The 27636-nt window shown below is 39.9% G+C and overlaps 1 protein-coding gene across 3 annotated transcripts in view; it reads right to left on the bottom strand.

Annotated features, from left to right (window-relative positions):
* The window catches only part of LOC100870530 (neurotrimin), a 191639-nt gene that overhangs the window by 25269 nt on the left and 138734 nt on the right, over positions 1-27636 (bottom strand). For all 3 annotated transcript variants that reach the window (XM_086907089.1, XM_086907087.1, XM_086907088.1), the window contains exon 3: positions 12543-12750. In XM_086907089.1, the coding sequence (XP_086763215.1) occupies positions 12543-12750 (208 nt within the window). The remainder of the gene's footprint in view (positions 1-12542; positions 12751-27636) is intronic.

The raw sequence follows: 27636 nt of genomic DNA on the forward strand, positions 1-27636 counted from the left end.
CGAAATATTTCGATTGCTTTTTTTTTTTATTTTTAAGCTCGCGATCGCACAAAAGTGGGATATTCGAATATTTTGAATATGCTGCGTCTACGTTCGAGATAAATATGGAAAAATACGCGGTTCAATTTTGGATTGAGGATGGCTCGTGAAAGTGTACGTACAAAGAGAGTGGTCGAATATTTCGTTCGATCGATGGGAAAGAATAAGATCGTTCGAATGGATGGATCGTTTGTTGAATTGATTGATAATTATTTTCTTTTGCGAGTGAAGGAACGATAGGTACGAATCCTTTCGGACAGAATTCGGTGGACTATTTGGAAAATTCGATGGATCGAACGAGTGATATATATATATATATATGTGTGTGTGTGTGTGCGCGCGCGCGCGCGCGCGTATGTGTGTATATTATCTGACCGGTAAGTTTCGTTATCGATAAGGTATTATCGTAACGAAACGACAATTATCAAAAATATCGTTGAATATCGTGAATGCAAATGACGATACACTAGGCACGATATCAAGAAGTGCGATCTGGAAATTGTTTGCAATGGGGTATGAGGCTGTTCCGTCGCGTGATCATGCAGGCGCACGTCACAGACGGATGAATCGTATTTTCACGATAAATAGAATGTGAGTTATTTCAGCGCAAACGAAGCATTGTTTATAGATAAATGTTGCAAATTTCCGATCATTGATACGAATGCAATTTCCGGGGGATAGTATCGGGGATGATCTAATTATCGAGTAGTTAGCATTACTTCACAATCGCGTATACCAATCGCGTATTATTTTAAAAAAGATTAATAACGAGATAGAGAATTTTAATTTCCAAGATTCTTATCCTCGCTAAACGAAATAGATGTTAATTAACACGTTCGAAAGAGATGAATTTTAGATAAGTACGAAACATAATTGTTTGTACTTAAATCGTGTTAAAACGACGAAAAATTCAATTAAAATGGCTCCGCATATCGATGATGATACTTTTACTTGATACAAAAGCTTTTTTAAATTCTTTCTCTTTGATCTAACCTAAAATTAAAAATCTATCAATTCCTCTTTCTAAATCTAATTAGATTTGCCATTCGCATTTCCAAACATGAATTTTATCGTCAAAAAATGATTAGATCTCCTAGAATCGGAAACTGAATAATATCGAAAAGTTCTGTGACTGGCAAGGATTAAATACCAATCACGAGTGTCGCCACGGTTAATTAGCGAGTGCCATGCGTCCCGGCCGAGACTGTTTTATCGGCCGCAGGTCAAACAGGTCTTATCCCATCGATTGATAAATCGTGTATACCCGATGTCTATTTTGACGTTTAATTTCCCCGGTTAAGGGGAAACCTTACGTGACAACGGGTTGTCGGTTAATTAGGCGCGTTCGGGGTTGCCGTGACTTGGTGAATAATTCACAATGTCTCGCGTTTCATTCGCGGCCTATCGAGGGGCTGGGATGAGTTTACCAACGGTGTCTACACCTTGTGCGTCTAAATAAGCTCGTTTGAGCGGCTATTAAACGCCAGAACGGGTCGGCTTTATAGAATCGTCAAAAGGCTCAAACGATTACGACGTTTACACGTACGTGTGCCGCTACGTGCTACCTAATCACTGTTGTATTTGCTGAATACTGAATGCTACGTCGGCCCTACACAGGATATAGGATACCACGTCACTCTGCACGTAATTAGATACGACGATGAAGCCTGAATCTCCCGCAAATGCAAGTTCAATAACACTAGAGATAGGGCGATACGAAGGAAGAGGATTGACGGTCGAATGAATCAAGATTCGACGAAACAAAATTCCAAAGAGTCCATGGATATTCGGCGAAGACGATGAAAAGTGTCCATATTTTTTTTTCATTCGAATCGATTTTTCAAATTGGAAAATTATAGGAAATCATCCAATCGTATGCGAAGATCGAAACAATTAATTAAAACACTATTGTTCGAAATTGTTGAATTTTCGTTACGCAATTTACGCGATTGCGTGTTTCTTAGAATTAATTATTTCGGGACAAGTGGCTTCCATAATGTGTTATACAGAGTATATTAATGATCACCAATAATCCCACATGAATTTATTATCCTACGCATAAACGATCAATCGTCCATCAAACCAATAACTGCTACAGAAATCCAAAATTCACGCTTACAATTCTCTTTGATTCTCGATACGAAATTAATTAAATTTAATTTGATATTGTTATTTCTTTCTCAAACTTCTCTATATACAGTAACGTACTCTCTGGTATATATATATATATATATGTATTTTGCAAAACTCATTTGTGCGCCACTATCGTAAAGTGCACTTTATCCAGGATTGTATATCCCGGTATCTCCGCTGACCAGACAAGTAGAAAGCGAAGATCTGACACATTTTCTGGAGAGGAGGAGGAAAAGGAAGACGCAGATCGTTTTATTATGTATTTGGCGGTATGTAGATTCCGCCTCTCGTTGCATAACGAGAGAAAATTCCTCGTCTCTCTCTCTTCCTTCCATCGACCATCTTTCTCTTTCTCTTTCCTCCTCCCTTCTCTCCTCTCGAGCTGTTGCTTGTGTTTTCTGTGACGAGTTCTGGACAATTTTCTCCGCCAGAAAATATTTTCCTTTCCGTCACGGTCTGCTGCCGGTATCTTGTTATCTGCCGAGGCGAAGAGAGCGAGAAAGATGGAGACAGAAGGAGAAGGAGAAAGAGAGAAAGAGGGAGAGTGAGTGAATGAAAAAGAAAGGAAAAGGAGATAGAGAAGATAGAGAGGTGAAAATACCTTCGTAACAGGTGTGGGGAGGAAACGTGGAAAGTTCGACACCGAAAACGAGCATCGAGTTCGAGGGAACAATAGATCACTTCACACGAGACACACGATCTGGAGGGACAATCCGCCGGGCCAATCGAAATTGTCCGACTGGCTGGCAATACGTAGATGCATGGGTTCCCAGTGTGTTTACTTACTTGGTACATAAAGCACAGGCTTGACTGGCTCTCGTATAGATCACTAAATGCATCGTATCGCCGTAGGGCGCGTAGGAAAATTCCGGGCAATCTCCGTAAGATCTATTCTAACTTCATCGTACTAGAATCGACTTAATAATATATATATATATATATTTGTCGATACGATTATCTCTGAAAATTCATCGATCGCGCCGATTTTTGGTGAATTTCAATTTTAATCGATTAAATTAGCTCTAGAAAACAGCTCGATAACTGAATGTGAATGTTTTACCGATCGAGGCGCGATCTACCGCTCGTATGATAACATCGAGTGTTACCGATCGACATCGTTCATCGTATTGCTCTCAAATGAACGACGAAAATCCTTTAATCCGTTCCTTTTCTCACGAACGAGTGGAAAAGCGTAAGGAGATCGTTATAACGAAAGAAGGAACATCGGAGGACATCGTTACCGCTCGAATCTGCCATCTAGAAATAGAAAAAAAAAAAAAAAAAGAGAGAGAAGAAAAGAAAATAAAGAGCGTCGTTTAAGTAGGAGTAGGAGTAGGAGTCATCTCGGTTACGAAGAAATCTCGAAGATAGGGTTCACGGTGGATTTACGGCGTGACGGTCGCCGGCGAACCGTGATATTTGCACCTTTAAAACGGGTAATCCACGGGTTCTTCGCAGGCCTGATTACTTGGCGGGGGTTGAGAATGGGGGGAGGGGGGAGAGGTTTTCTTGGCCTGGTCTCGAGCACACCGTTCCAGATTGCGCGCATTTCGCGATATTAGAGGAGAAGCAATGGCACCGAGTGGCGGAAGGAGGGGGCGACCCCTCCTAGGGGCGAGAGTGGAAGAGGTTGGATCAACAGCTCGAAAGATGAGAAGAAGTGGTTAACGTGCAGCTTAACCCTCCCTGAGCCGCGTAATGAATAACAACGGCATCAAGTGTTTGCGCCACAGAACTTCCCCTCTCGCAAACTCTCGCCTCTGTTTACAACTGTTTAATTAGGATGTCTCGATTGAGACGCTGCGCGATACCAATTTCCACCTATGAACCTCTCCTATCAAGCATTAATAATGGGCCGTGCGTTTTCACTGTCACGAATTGTCGGATGAATCGTGACTCCTAGCAAGCAACTCGAGCAACCTGTACTCGTCGTGTCCTCGTCGATTGTCGTTAAATTAGAATCGCGACAAGATAGATATCGTAACGCTTTCAATTTTTAATTTTTTCCCGATACCCTTAAGAATAATCCCTATCAAGCGAAAGTTTGTGTAATGCAAATATCGCCAAGAAACATCCTCTCCGTATTTTCTTGGTAATAATATAATAGATAGGTGAAAGATAATTTCGTCTCGAAAAATCATCCCTTTGTATCCCACGCCCGTCTGGAAAAAAAAAGAAAAAGAAAGAAAGAAGGAAATTGTTGGAAATTATGCGGATGGGCGTTTAACAAATATTTTCTCCGCAGAGAAATTCAACGATTCTCCCTCCTTTCGTGATCGACGGCGATACTTCAAAGAATGCTTTGTGCAGTTATAATGTATCCATTCCACTGTATATGCATCGCGTACGCGTGCAATATTTATACGATATAATATATCGGGGCGAATAGCGAAAAATAAGGTAAAATCGGTCGGACAGACAGAGTTTCGCCCCTCTCGTATTTTCACATTCGTGGATGTTCGCGGAGAGGAGAGAATGAAATTGGGCGAGGGACGCGCAGGAGGAGAACTTTGCCAACTTCTTCCTCCTCCTCCTCTTCTTCTTCTTCTTCTTCTTCTCTTCAGAGAAGGGAAGAGAAGAAATTCTTTCGTAACTCGAGATTATTTTAACTCTCGCGTGTAAAATTCACCGAGGCGGTTCGCGTGAAAGAAATTTCAACGCGCGGTTTATCTATTCCCCCAGAAAGCGAACGAAAATTTATCTCATTATCAAAATTCTCTCCTCTCATCCCTTGTTTAATCCCCGCCCTACTTCCAAAATTGTGTCCATCGGATCGCCAACATTTTTCGATTAAGATGCGATTAACCGAGCAATTAACCGCTCAACAGTGTTCCCGACCCGAGTGTTAATCCCTCGGCAAATATTTTAATGAGTAAAGTTGACCAGTTCGGATGCGGTCGTATTATTCCAAAGGAACCCGTGCGTGGAACCCTCGAATTGGGCGACAACTGCTCGAGCACGATTCCGCAAATTTTGCCGATAAATTTACCGATGGGAATAGAAAGTGAGCTGTTCGACGAGAGCCAACGTTTCTTTAACCAACGATCAAGTCTGTGTGATCCGCTTGCCTTTCGCTTCTGTCCATCGACGTCTAGAGAGTGGCTTATTTCTTCTTTAATAAAACTTCTTAAAGTTCTTCGTTGCAGATAAAAATATCTCTGAAATCAATCTCTGAAAATTGTTTGTAAAAATAATATTTGATCGTAGATAGATCTGTTGGTGAAGATTTTCTTGATCGATTGAAATTAATTGAAGGGAATAGAACGATACAAGAATCAATTTTAATAAAAATTGATGGTAGAACTTGGTTTACTCGGATTCGTTAGGGGACAAACAGTTCATATTAATTGGAATTCATATAATAGGAGTTCAGTCTCTCTCTCTCTCTCTCTCTCTCTCTCTTATTCTATGATTTCTCGTTCAAATAATAGGAGGTTCATGTTCAAAGTGGATTCAATCGGCAGGAGTTCAGTTAATACGTTTACCGCTGATTGGATTTTCATTATCCACAATGGTGTATGTGCTGACAAGTAATTTTCGCGCGGAATTTGTTTCTGTGTTTCGAGTTTTACATACGTGTGTGTGCGTGATTCGTGTGTGAATCGTTAAAAAACTTTTTTTTTTAATTACTGAGCGCCAACTGCGCTTAGAGCTAATTAATATTTTATTTTATTTTACCCTTTTTAAAAAAATATCACGGCACGTTGTTAAATTTGACAATTTTTCAACGATTTCGAAGCAATTCGCGTGTTCTTGTTATCGCAGAATAAATAATCGAGCGTTAAAAAATGATTTTAATCGAATGACAGGTATATATCGAGTGTTAAACGTAAAAATTGAGATGGAAAAATTGAATTACAACGTTCAAATGTATGATGCAACGACTTTATCGATTTACAAGTCGGTATACTTACATTGTGAAAGTTGCGGTTGGCAAATTATTGCTTGGAAACCGACCAACTCGCGTACACCATGGAAGATATTGGTGTTAACAACGTATTAAACGAGTTGAGAACTTTTATCGATACTTGTCAAATTATATCGCGACTAGTTGAACAAGCGCACAATAATGAATTACCAATTATCGATTGCTCTAACGTTATTAACAAACGAAGGAATTTACGATGCAATTTAACCGTAGATATAAAATGAAATAAAAATTACCATCAATTTATACCTCGAAAACTTTATATATAAAATTAAAATAATTTGACGATCGATTTTCCTTTTTCTCGATCCTTACACCGATATTTCAGTTGGCAATTTTCCTATTATTTTATATTATTTATCCAATAATATCCAAGAAAAACTTAAAATAATCTTTACGTTCCAATTTTTAAATTACTCACAATACTTAATAACAAAAATCTTTATATCGCGTAATAATTTTTATACCTCGTATCACTTCAAAAAAAATTTTAAAAACTTTTTCGATCCCTCTAAAAATTCCAAATTCCACGAGATCTGAAAATCCTGAACAATCTCGCTCCCCTTCTCCCTCCCAAAAAAAAAAAGAAAAAAAATTCTCCCCAAAACTCACCCTAAAATTTCCAAATCCCCTGTAATTTCTTACCTTCGACGATCGTCTCCCCTCCCCTTATAAACCGCGCAGTTTCACGGTTGCGAGCGGTTTGAAGTGGTGGAACACGACGATTTCACGAGGCAGGATGAAGTTCCCTCCCCCAAGTAGCCGGTCGGTCGATCGCGGCGGACGATTCGCGTGTCGGAGACAAGGACAGAGGAGGACGTTTCAGGGAAACGTTTCGAGCGGGGGCAGGATAGTGAGAGAGTGGTGGAATTATATTGCCAGGGAAGCGCGAGAATACCATCTCGAGAATACCAATTTGATTTCGCTGGAAAACCGATGCTCGTAAAGTATACAAGCAACGTGGCCAACCAACCTTGAGTCTTGCCACTGGCCGGAAGTGGCCGTGGTAGCGAGACGACGAGGCCAAGGTACTCAAGGAACACCGACGTGGATGATCATCTTTCAGAGATCTTCTCTTTTTTCCGCCCATTCTCGTGGATTTTTCTAACGAATATGAATATCTTAAATATGAATCGTGAATAGTGTGTTCACGTCAGAATGTTTAATTCATCTGTCGCATTGAGAATAGTGACGAAAGATCGAGGATAGGCATATGTGGTGATTAAATGAAATTTTCTAATGAATATGGCTTCTAAATCGTGTTTACGGTTTAATTCATCTGAGTCATATTGAGAATAGCGAGAACGATCGAGGATGAAGAGAAATAGAAGAAAGAAGAATCCTGTTTATAATATTTTATTTGATCGAGAGGCCACGTCAATGAAATCGTTCTCTTAGTCTCGATATAGCCTTTGCCACCAATAACAAAGGAACCTGGCATTTTGTTCTTCAGAGGAATGCGCAATATGCAATGCGCAAAATAATAGTCGAACAAGGTTCGAAAATTTCGAACTGCGCGGAGCGGTTGCAATTTGAGAGTAATTAACGGGAGAGTTTCGGTCCAGTTTCGAACTTTGCAACTTTGATTACTAATATATCGAATAATTATACATTGATGGGGATGGTTTCGTTTTGACGGTTAGATTTTTTCGAAATTTATTCACAGAATGTTGATCGATTTCGTTGATCCGACGGAAGAAATTTTATCAACACGTGTTCGTCTCGTTTCATCACGAAACAAAACGGATCGATATTAGTTGGGTGTACGTGAATAATACCGAGTTTAATTACTCGACTTGCTAATAATACCGGCATAATTAATCTCCCCTTCACAATGCCGGGCGAATCGAAAATTCCTTCCCTTTCTCGAGATCCGTAAACGCGAACCTTCTTTCCTTCTTCTTCCTCTTCTTAATCCACCTAAACCCGCCTGATGATAGAAGGGAAACGCGTTAACATTCGCAAATCAAAAGATCCCTTTTCCCTCGATTTCCTCCTTGATTGTCCGAAAAATAACTGTACATTTCATCGCGCCAAATGGAAGATAAGCGCGCATACTTCATTCTCGGCCGAGGGGGGAAAAAAAACGTGTACAACCGACTCTCCAATTTGCATAAGATGCCCCCCGAACAAACCGCTTCATTAACAAACATTCGATTTGATTCATCGCCGATTCGAGGAATTCGTTTCTCTCGAAGATGTTCTCGTCATATATATACATACGCACAAATAAAAATTGCTTGTGATTAACGTCAAATCAATCTTGGAAAGAGTTGAAAAATTGGCGGTCGAATGGCAAGGTGGTGGAAGTGATGGAAATTTAGGCCAGGGATCCGAAGGGAGCGAGTGGACGTGTCTCGTCGCGTCCATTTCCAGGGGAAAGTTCAATTTAAATGCCCCCTGAGCGGCGGTTAAAACCACATTCGTAACGTTCGGTTGCAACTCATTACACGCAATGAACGGAGGGGGGCAGGAGGGGGAGAGTAAGTCATTTACATTAACGGGGAGAAAATCGGTTTTCGGTTGAAACGGGATTGGTTCTCGGTTTTCCGACCGTTCTTTTCTCTCTCTCTCTCTCTCTTTTTAAGTTGCTCCAAACGATCGAGAAACGCTTTAACACTCGTGTTTATTTTATTTATTTATTTATTTATTTTTTCAACAAATATTTCGATACCCGGAATAAATTTTACCTCGTCCCCGATCGGTTTTTGTCATTTAATTCGCGCACTTTGATAAATTTGCTTGTTTTTTTTCTTTTTTGTTTTTCGCGTGTAAAAAAAAAGAGAGAAAAAAGAAAAAAGAAGGGATTGTAACACGTGTCAAAGTAATTATTTTATTTTCGTCGTGCACGTTCACGTGTTTATTTCGAAAAAAACCTTTCTTTCGCTTTTGTTTCCAAGGTTATTTTTTTTCTTTTTCTCCCCCCCATAATTCTCCCGTTTTACTACGAAAATTGGGAGGGGAGGGAGAAAAGGAGGTAAAAAATATTATACCGGTATATATTGCTCCTCCCGTTATTCGCGTTACAATAAATTTCACGTTGGAATTTTCTGTTTATGATAAAAATTATTTTTACGTCAACGCGTGAACAGAATTGTATAAATATCGATTCTATGTACATGCTACGATGTATACATGTATACGTGTTCATCGCTCTCTCTCTCTCGTATTAATTTTATCCTAGTTCCCGTGCTTTTTTTGAAATCATTTTAAAACGGTCGTAGAAACGCGCGACGAAACGACGAGGCAATTCATCGAGGGAGTCGGATAGAAAATCTGAAATAACGCGGTGTCGCGTTATCTTTTAAATAAACGGGGAGAAATCTCGATTGATCTCCATCAAATTATCGAGCGATTGAATTCAATTTTGCTGCCCGAGCAAAATATGTTTATGATTTTCAAGAATTGATCGACGTTCGTATTAATATCTTTTCAAATATCGCGGTACAGAATGTCGAAATTCGACCCCTCCCCCGCTGATAAATCGATTTCTAAATTTTGAACAGACGTGTGAATCGCCTCGAAGCTGATCCCGTTCGAATTATTCGAGGGGGTCGAGTTTAAAATTCCTTCGCCCGAGAAGTCGTTTAAACGAGACAATTAGAATTTAAATAATTTCACGTACAACCTGTGCATTGTTGAGTGATGTGTCGAGACATCCCTTATTTATTTAGTGGAAAGTGTGAGCACATTTTTGTACGATCGATGGAATCTAAAAGAGGCGCTCTTCCAACTTTTAAGAACCGATAAGAAGTAACGAACAATACTTGTTTCATCATTGGAGAATTTTCCAATAAATTTCCAAGACGAGTCCTAGAAAAATGACTTGTTAAAATGGATTCTCCGTATCGATTTGGAGAATCGAGTGGATCGGTGAAAAATTTCATGAAAATCACGAGAAAGGAAATGATCGAAGAAAAGGGTATCGATAGAAAGGGTTTATCCTATAATTCTTTAATTCGACCGATTATAACGAGAGACGGAACCGTGTGCCTGTGCCGGCAGATTTAACTTAATCGCGTTTAATTAAAGTGCGTCTACGGAGGGAACGTCGATAATTCGATGACTCGGCAGAAAATGTTTTCACGTTTCCAATTATTGGATCCTATCGAAGTTCCGCTTACGAGGTGGGTTGACACTGTGTCCTCGCTCACGGATCCCTCGTACAACGCATGAATTCGTGCTCGAATCTTCGCGATGGAAAAGCAGTTCTATCAATATTTACGACTCTCAGCATTAGAATTTATTTCCAACGAGTTCGTTGCGGAAAAGAAAATGAATGATCGAACAATTTCTCCCACAGCTATTGTTTTAAAAGGACGAAGGAATAACAAAATAACAAGAAGACGAAACGTTTGAATCGATTAAAATGAAGGACCAAGATAAATACGTAGGAATAAGGGAATAATAATAATAATAATAATACGTACGCGATATATATTTTCACGAATGATTAAATTAAACTCCCTTAAAAATATATATATATATATATTTAATTATAACCGAGAGAAACTTTTTAATAACGAGTAATCGTATTAAATTGTATTAAAATGACCAATTTAATTATCAGCGGAAATTTTAAGCAGCTCGAAAAATTATTATTACCTAAAAATAATTTCCAGCTAGAATGGGTTTAATTATTAAAATTTTAATAACACTTATCGTCAGGTAGAAAAAGAAGACGTTATAACCTGAACCCGATAAAAAAAGAAAAAGAAAATTCAAAAAATTCTAAATTCAACCATCATACCGAACCGTGTCAAATCTCAAATATTACTCGATCTCTTGCTAAACTAATTAATTCTTCTTCTTTCCGATCATATCTCGTGTGTGTATGTATTATAAACAAAAAATCGGCTGTAATTTCGCACTTTTCCCCGGATCGAGACAAGTTTCGAAACTTTTTAGCTAATCGAAATCGGTCGATTCCTAGGGGGTTGGCGAGGTAAAAATGGAACAGGACGGGAGGACGGGTGGACTGGCACGAGGGTTAAGGGAATTAAAAGAATGAAACGCGACGTGGGGCGGTGAAAGGGCATACACGAGGTTTCATTTCCGAGAAGGGCTGTAAAGATTGCTCGCGTGCAACCTACCCCTGCACAACGTTTTCTCGCAAACTCGCCACTATATTGCCCCATAATAATAAGGTTAATGCCTGGCAAATTAAGTAGACGGCGCGGGAGGTTTACGTACGAATTTAAACGAAGCCCCGCGATCTTTCACGACGAGCACCCGGTTATTGCGATTACAGGATTAACGCGATGCTCGTTTAAACCTAATCTGATTCGTTCATCGTCGATCTATAGATATATACTAGATATGTTGATATGTTTGTTTTATCATCGAAAATTGAACTTGCACGCATTGTAATTTAAAAGCTTTGGCTATAAGCTTTCAAGATTGGAAATAAATTTTTAATCTGTGTCCTATGCCTCTTCTATGTCTCTCCTTTAGATATAAATGTTCAATAGTTTTGAAATATGCATCATCACGAGCTGAGGTTGGAAAGACACGGGATTTCCAATTGGAATCCTTCTGAATAATTTATCCCTCCTCCTCCCTCCCCCTTTGCGAATGAAATTTCCAATAACGTATAAAAAACGAATGAAAAATCTGACATCGAGTGCAACAGGTTACGCAAGGAGGGATGGATCGTCCGTTGAGGAGGAAATTGTTTGAGAATTAACGCGCGATTAAAAAAAAAAAAAAAAAAAAAAAAGGAAGAGGAAAAAAATAAAAAAAATATGCGAACGTGAAATTCGAGTCGAGGCGCGTTGGATGGAGGCGAAGGAGGCGAGGGAGGCGACAAATCATCTTCTCCCGTGTAAAGAGATGGAGGAGATAATGGAGGGTTGGATACGGGATCAGATTCTCACGGCTTGTCAGACTTGATTAAGATATTGCGAATTACATCCGCATATCGCTCACCAACGTTCACGTGACATAATCGTTATAATAGCCGCTCCGGATACTACTGATAAGTGCACCGGTACGCCACGCTCCTCTCCTCCTTTCGATCTGCTAATCGATACACGGCTCCATATTAGAAGCTCATCCGGGAGAGTGAACAAACGAGCCGCAATTTCCTCGATAAACTTGGCACTTTAACAAATAGTACACAGCGTTAATTAATTCCTCCTATTGTTCGCGCGTGCATTGCTCCATTTTCCTTCTATGATTGTTGACTCGAAAAGTTTTCGAGTTATGAAAAAGTGGATAGTAAGAAATAGCATAAAAGACGAACGAGATATTCGTCTCCTTCCCTTTCTCTCAATTGAATTCTCCGAACGAGTGAATAACAAACGGAATCGAAAGGAGTTTATTGTAAGAAATAAAATTGATTTTTTCATCTCGTGCCTTCGAGTCACGCGTTTACCGGGAGGGAAATTATATAAAGATACGAGAAAAGAAATTCGATTCGAGCAGAGGGAATTGAGCTTACCGACAACCTCGAGATATCCGGTTTGACTCTTCATCGGATCCGTATTAATCTGGCACATGTACCATCCTCTGTCGGATTCCTTCACCTCTCGTATGTGGAGGAACCACGTTCGGTGATCGCTGTGAGAAACCGCTATTCGATGGTTCTTCGTGATCACGTGGCTGGCTATCGTCAATATCGTTTGAGTGTCCACGCGCAGCCATGCCACCTGCAACAAAATTGAAAAGACTCTTCTCGTTTCTCATGTACTATCTATCACTCTCTTCCCAATTTCTAATTTCGAACGATTACAGAGATAGTTTCTTCCGATTTCCGCCAATTTTTTGGAAAAGAAAGGACACCTGCCGATCGAAACGAGCTTGCTGCGCTCTCTCGTTGCGGTCTAACCACGTGGAAAAAAGTGGCGGGTGTAAAAGGAAAAGTGAACAAGTCTCCTTGTTCCCGGCTTCGCTTCGGCCGGCGAGGAAAAACAAGAGCGAGAGAGAGAGAGAGAGAGAGAGAGAAGAGGTGTAGTGCGCGTGCGCATGCACCATCCCCCCCTCCCTCAAACCACAACCAACGAAAGCTTTAGCCGTTGGCTCGCGATAAATCAACCTGTTAGGAAAATGTGATCCGCTCGTTGAAAAAAGAAAAAAGGAAAAAACAAAACGAAGAAAGAGAGGAGGAGAAGGAAAAAAAGAGAAAGAAAAGAAAAGGGAAGAGAAGTGTACTATTTATACAATGAGAGAAGGAGTGGAGCAGGCAGTATTAAAGTCGTATCCTATAGTGTGTCTGCGTGAATCATGAGCAACCGTGGATATATTTCCGGCTCTACCTTTCCTTTGTGCCACGATTACCACCGTGTGATCACGTATTTTCCACGCTTACGTGCACGCCCGCTCTACTATTGGGGGGAGGGGGCTGGCAAATATTTTCATTCTCGTGCATCCAACTTCAAAGGAGAAGGATAATGGAAATTGCTGTTTTTGATGGGTAAAACATTTATCATTCGAGGTTTTCTGGTTCTGGTAATTTTCAGAGTAGATCCCCCGATTTTTTGGCATCTTGAATGATGCAAGTTTGGTGGTGCAAGTTACTTTTTTTTCGACCAATGATCAATAGCGAGTGGTTATTCCTAACTTGAAATACCCAGTTCTAGCAATTTTTAGAGTAGACTTTGGCATTTGGCATCCCTGCTCGCTTTTTGCCATCTCGAATGATCATGGTGGCAAGCTTCTTTATTATTCTCAACTCGAAATTCAATTTTTCAACCAGTGGAACCTGGAATGGGTTAATGATTATCCACTCGCGTATTCCCGACAATAGAGGGGAAGGAGTATCGCGACAGATAGCGGTATTATATTTCATTGTGCATATAATTGATACATGCCGAAATTGGCCTGGAAGTGCCAAATAGATATCGATTTCATTCACGATTACAATACACGATCCATGGTAATACTCGACGAGCCGACATATGTAGCATTGCCGCTATTGATACCGGTATCGCTTCCTCCGCTAATGATAAATACGATGTTAGATGCGATACGGGAAGAGGGGGGAGGGGGGAGGGGAGGGTGAAGGGGATACGAATTTTCAAGTTGGCTCGACGCGCGCAACTTTGCATCATCCGCGTGTATAAACGTGCATCGTCGCGCGGGAAATTTTTAAAATTTTAAACAAGCTTTAAAATCGGCTTCACCGATACGAATTACTATTTCAAGCACATTCTATTAAGGATTAAAATATTTAAGGATCTATCAAGGAATAAAATATTTAAACCAATCGTATTATTTAAACTCGAAGAAATTAAATTTGAAAATCCAAGGATCCGCCAATTACACCGAGATATATATATATATATAAAACAAATTAGCCGTTATTTTCGATCGTTGAAATTTCGATAAAAGGCCAAAGTGTGTGAGGCCAATTAACCAAGGAGCGGTAAAGATCGGTTATCCATACCGTTAAAAGTAGCAAGTGACGCATAGGACCTGGCCGGTTGTAAATTACAGAAATTCGCAAGAGAAGCCGTAAATACTTGGTTATCATAGTTGGCGGAAGCCAAGGGAGGGGTATTATACGTGCATTCGCGTACATTGGGTGGGCAGAGATGGCGCCAAGCGTGGATACGGCTTCACCGTTTCCATTCATCGGGTTGGATATCAAATGCAATAGTTCATGGCACGCTTCCGACTGGCCGCTGGTCGGCCAGCCCTCTCCACCTCTGCCTCTCCTAATCCGACCGGCCGCCGTTTCACACCGGCCCCTCTGGCAGATTTACAGGCGCGGGGGTTTGATATCTGCATCCGAGAGTCCTCGACCAGTTCCACCTGTCCACCGGATCTCTCTATACTTTCCGTCAACTTGCGCTTTCGCCACACTTTCGCCAAGATAAATCAACCGAATAAGCCGCCCCCACTAATCAGACAGATCCCCCGACGACAACCGCGTATCGCGCCCCCAACTTTCCCCGGCGTGTGCCCCGTTTTGTGTGACGTACCGTCCTCCGCTGTTAACCGCTTTGCGCTCGAGGCCTTTCTCGTTCTTCACGATTCCTTGATTTTCTTAGCTAACTTGAAATGATTTCAAGCGCGAATTAACGTATTTTTATATTTTAACGTTTTACGTTGAAAAGTCTATATTGTTGTTTCGTGAGATATTTTAATGACAATGTAATTATTAAATAAAATGTCGTTATAACGCGCTCTTACATACACCGTCTACCGTTTTTATTTTTCATCTTCTTTTACTACCCTATCTCTATTTTCCTTCTCCCTATCGTCAAGGAATAGAAATAATTTGTTTATTCAATAACGAGTAATCAAACTCATCTTCGAACTAATTTAATTCCATGCTTACAAAACTTTGAAAATAATATTTTTTATCGCCACGATTGTGAAACTTAACGCCGAAAATGTAGCTCGATCGACGGTCTAATTTCAGATAAAAGGATCTAACCATTCGATGGTATATTATTCCACACTTTACAAGATTATATGATTAGGAATTTATTTATAAAGCGACATTTTAAGAAACATAAATAAATATGCCGCTGCATCGAATCGAGTGATGCCTGAGAGTCATCGTTGGAGCGCAAAGAGTTAATAGAACCTGCGTTCTTCCAATTCTGACCTACTCGACACTTAACCGCGATACCATATTTTTTTGGATATCGATATACGTCGCGTCACGTTCTTTTCAATCTTTTTCAATCTTTCGATCGATCGATCTTCGGGCTATCTGTCGAATGTATCCCGAACTTTTTTAAGAAACGCGAGAATTTTTCTTTCGCGCACAATTGTTTAACGAACGTTTTGTACGGAATTTTTATTTCCATCGAGAATCGTTATTATCCTGTCCGATTTTTGGCTCGAACGAGTTAAACTCGTTGCGTTTGTTTAATATCGATCGATATTACGGTGTATCTGTAAATATTTCAGCAGCGAGAATGCTAAATCTTGGACAAATCCATGGAGGATCCTGGTGACCCAGCTTGGGCTCTTTACGTAAGATTTGCGTAACTCGGGGCTTTAAAGGTTAAAGGGCTGTTTAAAATGGTATTGGACGATATTAACCGACTTTGATTTACATGGAAAACATAAAATTTAAATGATACGTCTTAATCTTCCGTCGCTGGTGATTTTAACTGAAAATATATATATCCATATAACCGAATCAATCCTCGTTTTTTCGTAACTCGAATTAATAATCGATTCGATCTAATAAACACGTATTACAAGCCGAGGCGTGCCAAGGTATTTCGCATTCCTTGCCTAAGTTCGTCAAAGTTTCAGCGACAGGTTTACAGGTTTAAGAGAACGTTACATTACTTCGCTACCAGATTATAACTTGGGCGTCGCGCAGAATATAATGTTTCAACGTATGTTTCACACATGACGAACCTTCCCGAAATTTGCACCTGAAATGGGTGCGTGCGAGAGAGAGAGAGATTTAAGATCCCTTTTCTCTGACAATTATTAAAGGTAAGCGCGCGTAGCAACGGATAAAGAGGAATATCTTCCTCTCCCTCGGTTTATTCGATATTCCGCTACGTCATCCGCATACGTTTCGTCACTTATAGAAAGACAGATTCCGCTCCCAAAATTAGCTGACCCGAACCGTTAAACCGGTGATCCGAGACCGAGCTGCGGTTTAAATTACAGACCCGTAAAATTAAAAGTTACCCCCCTCCCTTCGACCGACTATTTTTACAAAGGTAGGCAAGGAATAAAGGCGGCCAAAGAGGACGTATTTTAAAGTCGGTAACACCATTAAGTTGGCGCACAAGGTTCTTCACCTTGAGGGGAGGGGGAGGAGGATTTACTTCTCCACCACCTGCGCCAGCTTCCTTCCGTTTCGACCACAATTAGATTAACGAGTTAACGCTTTAATCGGGGTGGCGGAAGAAACAACTAGCTCACACGATAGAAGTAATATAAAGCAGTAAAATAATTTTTTTTTTTTACGTATATATCTTCGAGATATACTTCCTCGCCAGCCGATGGTTTAGTATCCACGATGATGTAAAGTTAAACTCTTTAACTTTCTCCGGATCTGGAACACAGATTCCTACCTCTCAATTTCCGTTTCGATCTTCTCGACTCGAAAGTATGAATGCTTAAGCAACAGATAACCAACTATCAAAGATTTTAAAATCCCATTTCGACGTCGTTCAGATTAATTCTCGGGACGCGGTTTTTCATCACGTTTTTCGAGAACGGTTCCACGAGCAGTCTACACGAGAAGTCCATCTCGCTTCCTACACCGTTAACGTCGTCATCGATGCAGCTAGTTGCGTATTTCCTTTGGGTTCGAGGGTGTCGGAACGAAAGGTATGAAATACTTTACTCAAAAGATCTGGCGAAGAGACGCTTTACTTCTATGCTATCGTTAATTTCGAATTTCTCGTCTCTTCCAGATCAAAACACTTTTATTAATCTACATTTTCATCAGCTCGCGATCAATCGTCCACTCGTTTAATCTAAGAATCGCCCCAAGTTATTATCTTAAAATCGACTTACGAATCTCGATAAATCACTTACTTCGTTTCCTTATTTCGACGTTATTCCATTTCCCGATGTTGCAAAAATTGATTTCCGCGCAAAAGAAAGAGAGAAACGTTATGCAAGTTATAAATTTACACGTCCCTTCGACACGACTGAAGAATATCGGATTGACGTCCGAGAAGATTGAAACAGTGGCACGGGTATATCGAGACAGCCAGTTTGAGTGGCAGAAACGAATTTTGAATCGAAGCCTTTCATCTACCACCCTTCGGGGGTGGGTAGACGGGGCTTTTTCCCTTCCGCATTGAAATAAAGTTGGGCAAAACCCTAAACCGCCGCCGAGGCTCGCGCCCCCACCCCCAGGCAACTTTCCAGTCGCCGTCGAATCGCCCGTTTACCGCTCTTAAGTTGTTCGATAACTGTACCCGCCGAGCTACTTTCCAAACTTGCCGCCCCTTTAACTTCATTAACGACGGGGCAAACGCTTCGCATTTGCCCGGTTACATTTTCAAATATTATCGAAGGGAGGGAGGGGGAGGGGGAGGAAAGGAGGAGAGGAAAGGAGGAAAGGAAGGAAGGAGGGAGGGGAGAGAAAAAAATTTCTGTTCTATCGTCTACGCTCGAGCGGATTGGAATTCGAGCTTTTTCCCCCTCTTCTCAAAAAAGGATGAGATTATTTGTACGAGATAATTTTCGTTTAAGGCGCAAACGAGTTGCATTGACACTTTTATTTTCGAATGTCAATTGGAAAAAGAAAATTTCATTTCGTTTGGCCACATTTTCGAATATTATGGGGAAAATTTCTATTTCTCGCGATGCTCTGTAGATCCTTTCTATAAGATAATTTTTAATCGGTGTATTCAAGAGGGAAACGATTTGCATCGTTTCACCACATCTTCGATTATATTATAGAAAAAAGAATTTTTTATTTTGCTTGGTCGCTCGAGAGAATTAAAATTCAAGTTGTTTTTGTTTTACTTTCGCGATACTTTATGATCCTCCCTGTGAGATAATTTTCGATCGACGCGTTTAATGATTTGCATCGCTTGACCACATCTTCGAATATTACTAGAAAAAGGAATTTTATTCTGTTTGGTCGCTCGAGAGGATTGAGATTCGAGCTTTTTCCTCTTTCTCGCGATGATTCTTTCTACGAGATAATTTTCAATCGATACGTTCAAGGCTTAAACGATTTGCATCGCTTTTTCGAACGTTATAGTAGAAAAAGAAAATTTCATTTTGCCAAAGAGATTGAAACTTGAGCTTTCCACTTTTTGCAATCGTGAATCTTTTCTGTACGATAGTCGAGGAACAAATATATTAGCTGACTAAAATATGGATATAATTCTTCGAGATTTAATACGACTTTTGTCGTTTGAATTTGTCATTTTTTCATCGTTTTAATATTTTTCAATGTCTTCGATCTTTTTTTTTTTCCGCTACCGTATCGAATCGATTAATAATGGAAGCAACTTAACGCTGCTACATATATATATGTACTCGTGATCGACGTGGACGTGGCATCAGATAAAAAAAAAGGAAATTCATTTTCACCGCGATCAACGGAACAATGTTTTTCGCGTCGACTGCAACTGGATTCGAGCGTTAATGGAAGAGAAAATTTTTTCTTCCTCTTCTTCCTCTTGTAAACTTGCAAAGAAGGAGAGGAAGAGAAAAATGGCGGCGGGTTTCGAAATGTTTATCGTGCAATTAATCAGAGTGGTGGGTGGTGGGGCGAAATCCGACGGTAACATGTCGTAATGACGGAGGATATTAACTTAATTATGGTCTTCAAAGTAATCCACGGTTGGCGGAGCATTAGCCACGTTCCCCCGGGGGGGATATTCTCCCGAAATGTCAGTACGAAATGTCATACAAGTGTGGCGTTGCTAATCCTCTTCACCACTCGTCCTTCGCCTCTTCAACAAATCCAAAGCTCCCCCTTCACTCGTCTTCCCTCGTTCCAGTTTTGCACAAAAGGAAATGAACAGGGTTTAACAACGATCCACTGTTATTCCGACCCCATTAAGCGAATCCGCAGGATTGATAATCGATGATCGAGATTTATTATTATTATTATTATTATTATTATTATTTCTTTTTTTCGAAATTCTTTTTTCATCCTCGAGGAATGACTCCACCGAATGATCCCTAATTCGATCGACACCGAAGATTCGACGAGTTCGAAGTTTATCCCGTCGTAAGTTTGCTCCGACAAAGTTTCCTACTTCGATTATACGCAAAGGAACAGGTATCGAACTTAACTCGCTGTATAAACACCATTATAGCCCGGTGTTCCTCGCTGGATTTGAAACAAATTTGTTATAAGGATCGTATAAACGATCTCAAATGATTGAAATTCATTTCTCGGAATGTGGCTCGGATCGAGTCACACACGTGGCGCGCAATGATTCTTCCTCGCGAGAAAACGAGCGAACAAAATTTCTCCACGCTTTTCTTTTTTTTTCTCTTTAAAAATTCGTATCGAGCATTCTTATTCTCTCATAAAGAATATATTATTTTTCTCATCGACGAGATCATATAATAAAACTTGCTAAAAATTTCGCAAGTTAAGCAAAAAGAAAGTGATTCGATGCATCGTACGGGCCAATATTCTCCAGTTTGTATTAACGTTGCGTCTTATGCGCACCGTTTACCGGATTTACCACGGTTTATACAAGCCGTAAAAAAATGTTATCCCGGTTAAACGAGACAGTAAAGCACCCGCCACCGCCGTGTATTTTAACGTTTTCGCTATTTTGCATCATCCTCGCTCTCTCTCTCTCTCTCTCTCTCTCTCTCTCTCTCTTTCTGCGATTTTACGTTATATAATTTTCTAAATTGCTTCGTTTTCTTCGAAGCGAGACGGGTTCGCAACAAAAGGGAAGGAATGAAACAAATGGCGCGTTCGCGTTAAAGCATACACTCGTACATATCGATATAATATCGAAACAGTGGAACATTTAGGTTTGAACCGTGGCAGCCATATTGTAGAGTTTAATCTCATTATGGAGATTACAAAGGTAAAAATAAGTTATACGGTCTCGCGATATCTTATTTCTCTCGATATGAGTTTGTAAGTATTCCTTATTCTTCTATTCGTCGGAAGGTGAAAATCGAATATTTCTTTCTTTCTTTCTTTTTTTCTTCTCAAATTTCGACCAGGGAGGGAAAGAAACGCTCTTTACAGAGAAATTGCGTCGTGTCGTTGCTTCAGCGTAAGAGGAGAAGGTGGAGGGAGAGCGGGAGAGAGAGAGAGAGAGAGAGAGAGAGGGTATATCGGAAAGTGGAATTAGAACTGTTTCAATCTCCCATCTACTTTATGCACTTCCTTCTCTCCATTCGCTTTATCTCCTCCAATGAGCATTCCCGTCGTTCCACTTATATACGTTATTCTACAAAGGATAAAGATCAGCTAATTTCTCCGCTAATGTTCGATCTAAATGCATATTTCGAGTCCCGCGGGACTCGAAACCAAATTCCATTACTATTCGTAATTGCAGCCGTTGGAAAATTTTTTTTTTCCCTCCATAATTGCAAACATTTTTTTACAAATTCGAGAGAAATCGGCGATTCTTCTTTTTTGCTCGATTGCTTCGAGTCGTTTCGAGTGAACAGAAGCAGAGAAAATAAAAAAAATGCTAGAACGAAAATTCCACGTAGAGTAACGAAAGTGCATCGAACATTTGCAATTTTTGATGAACGATCGGTGTGTCAAAGAAACTGGTTTAACGAGGGGTGTATAGTAGGAGGGAAATTTCAAGATTATGTTGAAAGAAAAGTTAAGAAAATTTATGCAAACGCACACGTGCTCGAACGCTTCTTTATACGCAGTATTTTTCTATTTGGCGAATAATAATTTTTTCCTCTCTCTCTCTCTCTCTCTCTCTCTCTCTCTCTCTCTCTCTCTCTCTGGTTAATTTTCTTGATCGACGAGCTTTATTGTTTCAGCTTTTTCATTTTCTTCTATAGATTTACCTCGTTCACACTTTTTCGAATATTTGTCGACTGGTTATGCAGTGATGAACAATAAATAAAATATTGCGTATCGAAGATGAACAAAAGATACCAATTATGAAATAGTGGCACTGCTAGCAACGTTCAATAATAAAATTATAAATAAAATTTCAGTGAATTTTATACTCTATAACGATATTATATCCGCACGCTTTTACGTTACTGTTGACGGAACGATAGCTCGACATCGACTGAATCGTGCTCTCGCGTTTACATTTCTTGCCAAATGTATAAAAACAACGTATCAGCGTTCGAATATCTTCGTTAATACCGCGTGTATACAATAAACGTAACATAACTATCGTATATATATATATATAAATCATTCTGAAATTTTATTTGCTGATATAATCTTGAATTTCTTTCATACATTTCGTTGATCAAAAATTGCAAATGCAAGTGTACTTACTTACATACACTTTCGCAGTTTATCGAGTAATAAAAGTGAAGAAAAATATCGTTCTCCTCGAAACCGATTCACAAACTCCAATTTATTTTTCCTTTTTGATCAAACGATAATATCCACGCCCCACTTTCCACTCCGCTTTATTCCAATCGTGGTTGTTCCATTTTCACGAAAAAAATTTTCGTGAATCTTGCGGACAACACTCGTCACCTCACCAAAGTTCGATTCCAAAAAAGTATCGTGAATATTTGCAAATATTTATTAACACGATCGCGATATTCCTCTCCCGTTTATTTCGAACGAGTTTCCCTGGTAAATTTTTTTGTTTCGCCTGGCCGCCCCTCAATCTCGGCTCGAAATTAGCGAGGCGAGCAGCGTTACCAGGGAAAACTGACTCCCTCCTCCTCGGCCCAAACTCTCCCAAAGTCCCAAAGAAACTCGACAAAGTTTTGAGTTCGTTAGCATTCCACGAGTTTTCTCGGTGTATCTCTTTAACGATCGTGATATTGATAAATTTCCTCTTTTTTCCTTTCTTTTTGTTTCCTTTTTCGAAGACGACTCTCTCTCTCTCTCTCTCTCGATTCCGTAATTGAATCGATTTTAATATTGGATAAGTTAGAAATTGAAAAGTAGGAATTATTATACGAGAGGAATTTTGTGATAAAATTATATACACTTGGCCGTTTTAAACGCCAGATACGAACGATGCGTTTAATCATCGGTCGCTTTATTGCACAAAAGAAATCGCGAATATCGAAACGAGCCGTATTTTTCAACGTTTAACAGCTTTTATCGTTTAAGATGGAAATTGATCGTAACGTTGATATCGATTGCTGCAGCCTTCGAACGAATTACATTTAAATTAGAAAATATATAACGCACGTACATATAGAAAGAAATTCTAGAAAGAAAATTTTATTCAACTTGTTTTCCGGCTAATGATAACACGAGCCATATAAACAAGATACACGTACAAGTTGGAAAACGAATAGGAATCAGCAAGAACAACGTTTCATAGTCGAAACGTTTCCGCGGATTATTTTAAACGGTGAACGGTTTCGCGCTCACCGTTTAATCAGAGGCGTTTGCCATTATATAACGTGACGATAAATCGAGAAACGGTTGAATCGGGCCTCGGATGCACCGTTGCTTACAGAGAGGCATTCGGATTAATCCGAAAACCGACGAGTCGAACCGCCTTCGGGCTTCCCCCCCGAAACGAAGACGATGTTTGCGAATAAGGATTGACTCGGAGAGGCAATCGGATGCCTGGTGAACCGATGGCGTCGAATCGATGGCGCAAATTTAATTTCGAAATCTGTTGATTCGAACCGTTGTCGAGATTAACCCGGAGGAGAGGAAGAAAAAGTCTCGAGCGAGGAAGAGCAACGACTGTGCTCGTAAAACTGTTAAACCATGTACGGGTGACGCTTTCTTCCTCAAAAAAAAAAAAAAAGATTTCAATTATTTATACTTGTATTTATATTATATTAATTATTATAATAATAAAATATAGGATAGCGATTATACGGTGACACATGAATGCAAAGAGTTAAAGCGGAATTTTAAAAGAAATTTAATGGAATAAGCAGTGAAATATGAATGGAAAATATACTTTGGAATCACTGAATTTAAAATTTAAGAATAATAGAAACTGAAAAGAGGGACAAATATGATTTGTTAGCGAATCATTCATTTTTATACAATTTTAAATCTAAAATTATATGGTATATGATAATAATAAGAAGAGTATTATTATCACCGATAATAATAGAACTGAGTTTAAGTTGCCAATTACAGGCTTATATTTGTTAAAATACTTAAAATTGACTTTGGAAACGAACGAAGCAGGGAGTGAAGAAGTAGAGGCAACAGTGAAAACAATTAATTCAAATTAGAAGACTAAAAACTAATATATATAAATATATCCCAACTAACTAAATTTTATATAAAATAAAAATATTAAAACTAAATTTCCGTTTATCGCTCCGTTTACGTTCTTACAGCCTTCCGACAGCAACATTCGGGCCCCGTTGAGGAACTCGACGAAATCACGACTGGCCGACGAACGTGTTGAACAATAATGGTATGGAAATAGGAAAGGAGAAGCGTAAATTTTGTTCTTTCTCCAAAACGATCGTTCTCGAATTTCGAAGATGGATTTTTTAATGGAAGGACGCAAAGGACGATGGAGAGAAGGAGAGGCGAGAACATATATTGGTGGAATCAAGTAGGATCGTGGTTAACGCCCTCTATTCACTGAACGCCCTAAACTTGGCAATTAAAATTCAAAGCACGATGATACCCACCCCGACAGAAGCGTAAACCCCGGGAGAAGCTATGACCCAAGCTATTATGCTTGAGAGTGGTAACAAAGTCTCCTAGCTGGCCGAATACCTCTACTTATTCCATTATAATACGTATGATACATATACGTGTAGCTAGGAAATTCGCGCGAGAATTTGGCCTCGTGTTTGCGGAATTAATTCGATCGCTGTGCGGGAAAAGGAAGCCGTGGAAAAAGGGAGAAAGAGTTGGAGTGGAAAATTCATTTGAATCGTCCGTCCAATTTTCGAGTTAATTGAACGTTTTAAGGAGCGTTTAAGGATCGCGCTACAGGTTTAAACCCTGTCGCCATTTCGTAATTTATACGACGCGCTGCCTTTATAAAGCTCTTTCCTTTTCTTTCCCTCTTCGAAACTTCATCTTTCAGAAGCGCGTCGTTCCAAGATATCCTTCACGAGAAAAAAATTCGTCGTAATTAAGAAAATAATTCGTTTAGAAAAAAAAACTGATCGTCCGACAGAGCTCAATTCTGTCTACATCCCTGTATATCATCAAAGATACGACGACTGCTTACGAGCGACTGCTTTTTCGAAAACACAGTGGAAAGAGGGGTAGTTTCCCCTTGTATGCGTTTCGAATCTCTTTCGTTGGATGAAATAAAAATTTTTCCCCTCCCCATTCAACCCCCCTCCTCCCTTCCATTTCAAACGCATGAATCGCACTCAAACCGCCCACGTGAATGCGTTTTCACGTGATTGGAGGGAAAAATTGTAGGTAGAATCCAATCTAGAACGTATTCTGCCAAACGTGTTGAAGAATGAAAAAAAGTTCAAAAATCATATATATATACACACCACACACACACACGCGCGCGCGCAAAAAGAGGAAAAAACGTTCGAGCATTAAGCATTACTACACGCGAACCGAAATGTACGAATTCACCGCGAGATTGAACGCGATTAAACGGAAAACTCTAAATTCACTCCGACTCGAATAATCATACGTATAAACATTGGGGGTATCGATCGCTATAAATTACCCTACCCATATAATATTAACGGTTTCCGGTGGAATATCGATCAGGGAGATCGATATATACGCCAGTCCGGGCCGGTTGTCTCTGCGTTTGACTGGGAAGGGCCATTAACATTTGCATTACGAATTACACGTAAATTGGCGAAATGATAGCGGCGGATAGATGTCGTTATCCCGATCCTGTCAAATTTCCCCCCGTGTTGCGCCCGTGTTATTCGTCATCTTAATGCACAACCCTCCTCCCCTCCTCCTCCTCCTCCTCCTCCCAAAGATTAAGGGACGGCGGCAACCGGCTTATAAACGGCCCGATTATTCCTCCATCCGCTATTCCCATCCGCACACCTTCGAGAAGGGTGTAGTATAATCGGTTGGATGGAGGAGGACCACCTCCTCTTTGTAAATATATCCATTTGAATTTCATGCCACTCACGCGACTCACGATTACTTTTCAATACCATCGACGAGGGATGATCTCGAAACGGCCCTACTTTCTTAGAACAATCCACTCGACGAAATCGAGCCGAGAATGTGGTATATATATGTATGTATATAAGGATAGAAGATAGCGTTACAAGCTGGAAGATGGAATTAACTCTGTTGCAATTGAAGCCTTTTTTTTTTTTTTTTTAAGTAAAAGAGAGATGCTGCTGGTTCAAACTCGTTTCTTGCAATTGGATTTTGTTCTTTAAATAGGAGGAGAGTGCTGCTGCTAATGTTTCTTGCTATTGGATTTTATTTCTTTCCCCTCTCTCTCTCTCTCTCTCTCTCTCTCTCTGTAAAGACGAGTGGTAAATTCTTTCTCCTCCCCCGCGAGGGATATTTATATTATATAAATGTCCTTTCGAGAGAAATCTTGGTTGATCTTGGAATTCTTGTTTATACCGATCGAGACGGTTTTATTAGAAATCATATCGGGGATCGAGAGAGGCGGAGACGTCAGGTTTGATTGGTCGTCGAGTGTCGACAAGTCGATAAAGCCGGAATTGCAAATTAAGAGGGTGTATCCTTTGTGCATCGGAAAAGCGTTTTTTCCACACGCGGAGAGTTCGCGCGAAACAAAAATCTGTCGAAACTGTAATCGGAAGTTATTCCTCGCGCACAATATTCTCTGCTTCTGGCACTAACGACTTTTTTCTTCTCGGAGAGGGGGAAAAAAAAGCTTGAATAATTTTTAAGGGATTGTAAAATGAAGAAAGTATATTCCTCTCAACGATGAACTTCGAACATGATTCATGATTCGATCAAAAAAAAAAAAAAAAAAAAAAGAAAGAAAGAAAAGAAAAAAGGCTGGAATTCGCGAGGCTCGTTTCGTATCGAGAAACGTGACCTGTCTCTTTTAAACGGGAAAACGTGATAATGGAGGAATTTCGTGCGATACGTGAAACTAGTTGAAACAGGTGGAGGGATCGTATTAGTTAGCTTCAAAGCATCTGGTGTGAAAGGCAAGTCGGTTAAAACGAAGCTCCCAATTGTACAAAAGAGATTCACCTGAATATTTTAGGTAATTTTCGTTTCGCAATGAAATTCTGCAAATATTAACCGGAATGTATAATTATTTGACATCAGAAGACGTGTTACTCTGGAAATATTTGAGACGAGGCATAGATAAAGTAGAATTATCTCCTATCTCTCTCTCTCTCTCTCTCTCTCTCTCTCTCTCTCTCTCTCTCTCTTTCCATCATCCCTAATAAGGAATAATTCACTTAAATTTGACGAATGTCTTTATTGCGGAATTTGAACATCTTCCCTTACTTTCCTCTCCATTGTTACTCACTTCGAGCAAGAATGTTAACTTCAAATTCTTTTTCTTGCTAAAACTATCACACGTCTTCTCCTCGAGACTTTACCACAAATGATAATATTCTACTCATCGTACAAAAAAGAATTATCGATATACTTCACAAAATTACGAATTTCTTCTTGTAAATCGAAATCGAACGAACCTACTAAAATTAATATCGGCCATTCTTTGGTTATTATATCGAACTTCTTTTTTCTCTTCCCCTCCCTCCCCCAAAATCGAACTCGAGGAAAAAATGTCAGAGCTCAACAAGTTCCCCTGCTCGATTCGGCAAAGGAGAAAAGAAGGGCGGTGTCGTCAAACGTTGCGTTCCAAACTGGAATTTTCCTCGAAAATTAACCGAACCCCCTCCTTCTTCTTCTTCTTTGCCACGCCCTGGAAAAAAGAAGCCGAGCATTCCGTAATTTTTCATCCAAAGGCCGCTCTTCTCCACGGCATTACTCCATTCATCGGGGAGCAAGTTGGTAAGCTTTTTCTTGCGATCCCCCTCCTCTCGAATAAAAGTAATTAACGTTTTAACAGCGAACAGCCGATGTCGTTTAAGGGAAAAGAAGAAAGAAA

The sequence above is a fragment of the Apis florea genome, unplaced genomic scaffold (genome assembly GCF_048593485.1).
Source record: "Apis florea isolate Af1SG1 unplaced genomic scaffold, ASM4859348v1 contig_24_pilon, whole genome shotgun sequence".
Taxonomy (NCBI): Eukaryota; Metazoa; Arthropoda; class Insecta; order Hymenoptera; family Apidae; genus Apis; species Apis florea.